This window comes from Mauremys mutica, chromosome 10 (assembly GCF_020497125.1).
Source record: "Mauremys mutica isolate MM-2020 ecotype Southern chromosome 10, ASM2049712v1, whole genome shotgun sequence".
Lineage (NCBI taxonomy): Eukaryota > Metazoa > Chordata > Testudines > Geoemydidae > Mauremys > Mauremys mutica.
This window is the reverse complement of record NC_059081.1, coordinates 51,290,433-51,298,564: the sequence shown is the minus strand read 5'-3', so window position 1 is coordinate 51,298,564 and position 8,132 is coordinate 51,290,433. Positions and strand designations below refer to the sequence as shown.

The window sequence follows — 8,132 nt, the reverse complement described above, 5'->3', positions numbered from 1 at the left end:
CAGAAAAATATACAAAATAAAATCATTGCTTGCCAAAAACAAGTCACAGAAAAAGTATATTAGAAATTATATAAAGTACAATGTGTCACCCAAAAGGCGAAGTTTATAAATTTTCACACACACCCCAGTCCTTGTCCTTATTACAGCCTTCCTCTATTTCCAGTTATTTAAACCTAATTCTTTGACTATGATGTATATAACAATTGCTCATGAACTATCAGAACAAAGTGTGCTCTGTTAGAGGCTTCATTATGGCACCAAATACACTGTAGCTTGTGTTAATCAAAACCAGAAACCCAATATTTTTGTTTTTGGTCTCCTCTCTACTGCAGATGCAGGTGGGGAACATACAGAATACTGTAATGCTGGACAAACAGAAGGAGCTAGATATGAAAGTCAGGAGTGTGAAGAACAACGTTGTGGTAAGTAAAAGTCAAAGTGGGACTCCAGGCTTTGCTTGGGGATCTACATTTAATTTTTCTAATAACAGGAAAATATTTTCGGTGTCTAAGTTGTGAAAGGGCAATCGTGAGTTCAGCAGAATGTTTGTTTGTTTTTCAGCTTTTTTACCACCAGTAAAATGTTTTTAAAACTTTACCTAATCACTTTTCAGCAGTACTGAGATGCAGGATGTCCCCAGTGCCTGTCATACTGTGGCTGGAATCAGATTTTTAGTTTAGTCTTTCCCAAATTTCAAACACAGCAGGAGAAAGTTTTAAAATGAGATGGATGGATAGAGAGATTAGATTGTCAGATATCTATGTTAAGCGACACTATAGAAGAAAGGAGTTATTTTGAGAAATCATATATGGTTCACTAATAAAAATTAATAGAAGCCAGATCGTGAGCTTTTATAAATCAGACCTGCCTCTACGGCTTTTCCCTGCACATTTTTTTTTTAAATAACTTCTTAATCTTGGTTGATAATCTTCTGTAGGACAAATCCTGTAGTGCTTACTTTGACTTTCCTGAGAGTTTTCCTGGGTGAGGGCTGAAGGATTTGTCCCAAAATCTTTAAATACCATTCACTGGCCAAATTCTGCCTTCATGCCATGCATGAATTCTCCTCATCTCATTGAAGTTGTGTGGGACTATGCAAGATCAGACTTTAGCCCCATTTTGTTACAAGTGCACTTTCCATTGGCAGAGAAGGCAGTGATTAGTTTGCGGATTTTTCTTACTACCTTCTTTTTGCTTTGAGCAGAGGGTTGGACTAGATGACCTCCTGAGGTCTTTTCCAACCCTAATGTTCTGTGATCTCTAAGTAGCTGGTACCACAGGATTGCCAATCAGTAAAAGTCTCAGATGATCAAATCTATTTGACTAACTGTGTTTTACAATGTTGATGCTTTGTAGGAAGTAGAACAAGACATCAAGACTCTAGAGGATGTGCAAGATGAATATGACTTCAAATGCAAAACCTTACAGAACAGAGGTGAGATTCATCCATAAGAAATCTTAAGTATAGTACAGAAAAAAAAATCTATTAGATTGTACCAGAAATCAGGATTTAGAGACAGCCAAATTCAGAGATAATGCAAACGATGGGGTAATTTTACTTGTTCTTCCTTCTTATGGTATGAAAAGTCATGCCTAAAATATTTCATCTCACAATGCCCACTGTTACGTAATGTTGGAAAGCCTCTTGAATACAAGTCTAAATGTTCTTTTGTCCTTTGCATTGTTACTAGAAACACCAACTTCAAAACCCCATAAATATTGAGACAGTTCAGCTCTAGATCCTATCACTGGAGCTTGGGCTTCTCCCTGCTATTGTGTATTTGCTGCATATATAAGTAATTTTATTATGAAATTACCTTATAACCTTAAATAAAGATGCACTTGTAAACCTCTCATATATAGAGAATCACAAATTGAGATTACATATTCACTATATAGATCCCTGTTTTCAGTCAGTTACTAGTTTTGAGATAAAAATTCTTTATGGGCTAAAACTTGACTGACTTGGTCTCTGCTAAGGAGTTTTTCCCTAATATCTTAAAGTTTGAAGAAAGTACGGATTTCTGTTTTTGAGTTAGAGGAGCTCTCTCTTCTCTCCCCTTTTGCCTCTGCAAAAGGCCCTGATCCTACACCATTTAAGTTAATAGGAGTTTTGCCACTAACTTCAGTAGAATTGGGACCAGCGTGATTAAAGTTGGTTGGTTCTGTTCTTAAAACATTCTAAAAAGACTCCATTTTTCAAAACCAAAGTTGGAAAGTGACTAGCCATTAATGAGGATTTGTCATCTTGCATGTTTTCAAAACTCTTGGCTTCTAAAAAACAAAGTTACTGTTTAACAAACAAATTGTTTAGTGTTAGCAAATACAAAGAGTGTTGAACTGAAGATGAGAGCCATCCAGAGAGAATTGGATGCCACTGTTCTATTTAATTGAACTTTCAATATCAAAGATGGTGAAACGCTTCATTATGTGACTTGACTGGTTATACTGGCATGAGTAAAGGATGTAGGACTGGCTATTTGTTCAAAAGTAGAACTTCGGAGTTTTTGAATATTTTTCTAAGCATTAAACAGCACAGTATAATCTGGAGGCTGGCCAGTTGAGTAATTTTGGAGATTCCCTTATCTAAATCCCTCATGAAACCTGGGTGTGAAAGTAATTGAGAACTACAGAGCTTTTAAATTAATCATTTCAAGCAGAAGAAAGGATGTGGTTTTCCCTTTCTTGAAATCTGTCAGCAGTTCCCAAGTCACCAAACAGGAAGAGACAGTAACAGGCTTTTCCCTCGGCACTTTGTACTGACTCTGCTGCCATCAGCTTCTGCAGACTTCTGAATGTCTAACTGAAAGTAAAAACAATTTCTCCCACCCTCCCCCATACAAAATATTTCTTATTCTATTGTTTGATTTTATTTTATAGAAAATGAGCCCAGTGGAGTGGCACAGGATGAATATAAGAAAGAACAGCTTGTCCTCCAGAAGATGTTTCTAACACTTGACCTTAAGCGAAAGGTGATGCTCCAAAATACTTTAGTTTGAAAAGATTCACATTTGTTCTCTTTGGCTTGGCTTATCATAGGATATAAAAGAACCATGGTTTTAGACAAAGAAGCAGCTTGATTGTTAATACCTGTTTAAATGTTCTTTTGCCCTTTGCATTGTTATTGCGAGTCCAAACCTCTTAAAGGAATTGCACTGCTCCTATTTTAGGATTTTTCTTACTAAACCAGCCTTTTCGTTTTGAACACTTATTTAACCAGCTAAAGCTGGTGCAATAACTGGAAAGGAAATGTGTCATATCTCATTAGTCATGCTAAAAAGTGCTGTCTTTTTTGTTTGTTTAAACCTTTCTTAAATAGTCATACATGTCTTGTAATCGTGTGAGCCCCAATTCTGCAATGAGTTTAAACTGTTGGTTATGAAGCAAATACTCTGCTGGTTGAAGAAAAAGAACAGCTCTCCAAGTTCACATTAGCAGAGTAGATTTTCTATCATTCAGAATTCCTTGCAAAGTTTTGTGAGATGCAGCATTAATTGATAAAGCAAATAATTAAATGTACTTAAAATATAACAATTAAACAGAGGAATCTGATATTCTTTTTAGGAAGTGGTGAGCAAAATAATAAATCTGTTGAATATATCAGAGCACACACAAAGTGCTTTGATTAATGAAGAGCTTGTTGAATGGAAGCATAGACAACAAATTGCTTGTATTGGTGGCCCACCCAATGCCTGCCTTGACCAGCTTCAAAACTGGTAAGTCTCTACATCACAGTTGATCTGACCCCAGGGATTTTGAAACATGCCACAAAGGAAAGTCTGATAAGCAAATATATTTGAAATGGGCATGCTTAAAGAGAGAGTATTTTGGCTCACAGTCAATTTACTTTTATTAAAATTGTAACTTTTTTATCCACAAGAGAACCAGCAAGCATATTTCACTGTGCTCTTGAAAGTTATATAATAATGTGTTGTATTCATTCTTTTCAAGGAAGTCTGAAGAAAACATTGACTGCCTTTCTCGTATAATTTTCTGTACGTGAAGTACAATTTGCCTTTTTATGTTGCAGAGGCCAGATTGAGCCTTGGTGTTAATGTTGACGTCCTCTAGGAAGTATAGTATTTGTTCTGATTAATGTAGTAAATTGACACTTAGTTTCCCCATCAAGGACACATTACAGCAGAACCTCATTTATCTGATCTAATTGAGACGGGTCAGATCTGATAATCCGGAGAATGGGAAGGTGCAAGGCCGCAGCACCATCTAGTGGCAGCAGGAGAGATCGCTTGCTTCTGGACCTGTGTGCATTGGTTGTTTGGTTAATAGGGAGACCTGGATAATGGAGGATTGGATAAATGGGGTTCTACTGTAATTTTCGGTATAAGATGATGCAAGTCCCACTGAATTTGTCACCATCAGAATGCATCCCTAGAGAACGAGGGCTCTAATTGGGGGAGAAATATAGTTTTCTTTATTAAATATCATATAAACTACCTTATATGTCATGTTAGCACTCAGATTGCTTAAATATAATTTCCTGTGCTGCAGAGCTAATGCACTGTAGAGGGGATAGAAATCTCCATTATGGCACCAAATGCAGTACAGCAATTTATTTAAGCAGCCTTACAATGCATGCCTTGCTTCAATACACAAAACACGTCCTCCAAGTAACTTGAGGAAATGCTTCCATTCCTTATTACTTTAAATGGGTCACAGTACGTACATGGGAAGGAGAGATGAAGAGGGCAGATTTTGGAGATTTAAATATTTACCTGCACTAACAACAAATCCTTGCCAGACCTACATCATCATCGTAACTTTTTTCCACTGAGACAAGCTCACAAGTTCCTGTGGACTGTGAATCTTAGAAACATACTAATTGGAGACTGAGTACTACTGTAATACCAGTGTTTGGTAACAATAATAAATAAGATGTGTTTTTGCAGGTTCACTATTGTTGCCGAGAGTCTTCAGCAAGTTCGTCAGCAGCTTAAAAAGCTTGAGGAATTGGAGCAGAAATTTACATATGATCCAGATCCCATTACAAAAAACAAACAAGTCCTGCAAGACCGCACATGCAGTCTTTTCAAACAACTCATTCAGAGGTAATGATTGAATATGCTTGTTTGGTCTGTCTGTGTGAATGGATGGTAGACTTTCCCCACTTAACATGTCACACACATGGGTTAGTGCCCCACCTACTGTTTTCTTTTCTTCTTCACAACGAACAAACAAACAAACTGAGCTGTCTGTTACTAGGATTTTCCCTGTAAGCTCTCCTGTTTAAGCCCCTGATTTTGCACCCCTTAAGTCAATGGGAGCTTTGCCATTGTCTTCAGCGCACATAGAATCAAGCTTTGGCCCCTTAGTCCATTTCTTGTTTTAGGCTCTAGTCCTGCAGGCTGCTCCATGTGGGTTCAGCCTGGGGTCTATCCACAGAGATATATGCAGGATGGAATACCGTAAAAACTGTCCACCTCTTATTCCCTTGGGTGAGAGTTAGGAGTGCCCTGAGTCAGAATAGCCCTGCATCTCCATGCAGTTATTTATATTCCAGTAGTAATTAGAGGCCCCATCCAAGATCAGGGTCCCACCATACAAATATATAACATAAGGTTCCTGCCCTGAAGTGGTTACAGGCTAAACAGATGAGACAAATGAGATGTGGGAGGGGAAGAGGTCCAAAGGGGTAAAGTAATTTGTCCAAGATCCCAAAACAGGTTACTGTCTGAACTGAGAATAGAACCCCCAGTTCCTGAGTCCCACTCAAGCACACTAGCTAACCCACAGGTGAAAGGGACAGAAATCTGCTCCTGCTCCATTAGAATCAGTGCAAATGGAGAAGATATAAAGGCCTAAATCTTGCCATTTTCCTTAGGGTATGTCTACACTACGAAATTAAATCGATTTTTATAGAAGTCGATTTTTAGAAATCGATTTTATACAGTCGATTGTGTATGTCCCCACAAACGCATTAAGTCGGCGGAGTGTGTCCTCACTACCGTGGCTAGCATTGACTCATGGAGCAGTGCACAGTGAGTAGCTATCCCACAGTTCCCACAGTCTCCACCGCCCATTGGAATGCTGGGTTAAGCTCCCAATGCCTGATGGGGCAAAAACATTGTCACGGGTGGTTTTGAGTACATGTCCTCAGTCGCCCCTCCCTCCGTGAAAGCAACGGCTATCAATCGTTTTGCGCCTTTTTTTCCTGGATTAACCATGCAGACGCCATAGCACAGCAAGCATGGAGCCCAATCAGCTCACCGTCACGCACTTTAAAAAGCTCGCTGGCGCTGTTTACTGACTAGGTCAGTCCTCAGCGCATTCCAGCATTCCCGTTGTTGTTGCTGCCTGCTGTGTGCTCTATAATATCGGTGAGAGTAAGGGGGAGACGTTTATGGCGGGGTGGGAGGTTGAGGCAAATCGCCTAGCGTCAAATTTTGAACAGCCAGACACCAGGGCAATTAGAAGAGCACAGCAAATACCGTCCTAGAGCCTGACATCCAGTCACAGTATGAACACTTTAAGAACTTAGTAATCCATAGTGCTGCTGATGGATCATTCTGTTACTTTACACTCTATCTCACTTATGATTGTACCAGTTCTGTCCTTTATTATTTACATGCTGATTGATTTTTAAAGTTGCGTGAAGTAGCTTTCTTTTTTCTTCAAATGGTTAATTTTATTTTTAGTGCTTTTTTTTTTTTTTTAAAGCCCTGATGAAATGAAAGTTTTATATTTTTGGAGTTCCATCCAAGTTAAAAACATATCACTTTAATAAGAATAGAGTCTAAGGATTTAGTACCTGAATAAATAGGTACTGAAAGTCCACACAATACCAATTTAATGTGGATAATTGTCATAAATAAATTAGACTGTGCAATCTGTTTTGTGCTGAAAGTGTCGTCACTTTTTAACAGTATTGTACTAATGTAGCTCAAAATGTCCATGGTTTTGTTCCCCCTGCAGTTCTTTTGTGGTGGAGAGGCAGCCTTGCATGCCAACTCATCCTCAGAGGCCGTTGGTCCTGAAGACTGGAGTGCAGTTCACAGTAAAACTGAGGTAATTTTTCTTTCTGTTAAGCCTGTTACCTCATTGACATCCTGTAGTTGAAAGGGCCACAAAACCTTCCATCTGGCTAAGTGACTAGAAACAAAATCTAGTGAGCGCTCTGTGACAGAGAAGGTGTTCTGGCAGCATTTCCCTGGGCCCTGCTTTTCTTCCTCCCTCAACGCATCCCTCTTCCCACTCACTGCTCCACTTCCTTCCAGCTGAGAACTGACCAGGATTCTGTTGGAACCCTCTGACTTTACGCGTTTGGTCAGGGGCCTGGTATCTAGTGACACAGTCCTGCCTTCCTAGACAGAAGGGAGTTGAAGGCATACAGTGTAAACCCTTCAGGCCACTTTGATGTGGGGAGGGATGAACCACCATTAGACTAGCCATGAAGCACTAGGCTGTATTCATGATTGCTCAGAGGCAGAGTCTTGGGGAGTAAAAATAAATCCCCTAAACCCTGTCCTCTTCCCTTTAGCTAGAGCCCTACCAGCTTCATGGTTCATTTTGGTCAATTTCACGGTCATAGGATTCCAAAAATCATAAGTTTCATGATTTCAGCTGTTTAAATCTGAAATTTCAGTGTTGTAATTATAGGGATCCTGACCCAAAAAGAAGTCGTGTGTGCGTGGAGGGTTGTCACAGGGTTATTGTGGGGGGAGGTGGGGATTGCAGTACTGCTACCCTTACTTCTGCACCGCTGCTGGTGGCAGTGCTGCCTTCAGATCTGGACAACTGGAGAGCGGCAGCTGCTGGCTGAGATCCAGCTCTGAAGGCAGAGCTACCGCGAGCAGCGGTACAGAAGTAAGAATGGTATGGTGTGGTAGTGCCACCTTTACTTCTGTGCTGCTGCCTGCAGAGTTGGGCCCTCAGTCAGCAGCCGCCACTCTCTGGCCCCCCAGCTCTGAAGGCAGCAGCGCAGAAGTAAGGGTGGCATGGTATGGTATTGCCAGCCTTAGTTCTGTGCTGCTGCTGGTGGCATGCCGCCGTCAGAGCTGGGTGCCTGGCCAACAGCTGCTGCTTTCTGGTTGCCCAGCTCTGAAGGCAGTGCAGAAATAAGGGTGACAATACCGTGATCCCCCTAAAATAACCTGGAGACCCTTCTGCATCTCCCT

General features: G+C 40.3%; 1 protein-coding gene across 3 annotated transcripts in view; it reads left to right on the top strand.

Annotated features, from left to right (window-relative positions):
* The window catches only part of STAT1 (signal transducer and activator of transcription 1), a 39,669-nt gene that overhangs the window by 9,228 nt on the left and 22,309 nt on the right, over positions 1-8,132 (top strand). For all 3 annotated transcript variants that reach the window (XM_045031890.1, XM_045031891.1, XM_045031889.1), the window contains exons 5-10: positions 333-422; positions 1,357-1,435; positions 2,881-2,972; positions 3,565-3,716; positions 4,908-5,066; positions 6,931-7,023. In XM_045031890.1, coding sequence (XP_044887825.1) covers positions 333-422; positions 1,357-1,435; positions 2,881-2,972; positions 3,565-3,716; positions 4,908-5,066; positions 6,931-7,023 — 665 coding nt within the window. The remainder of the gene's footprint in view (positions 1-332; positions 423-1,356; positions 1,436-2,880; positions 2,973-3,564; positions 3,717-4,907; positions 5,067-6,930; positions 7,024-8,132) is intronic.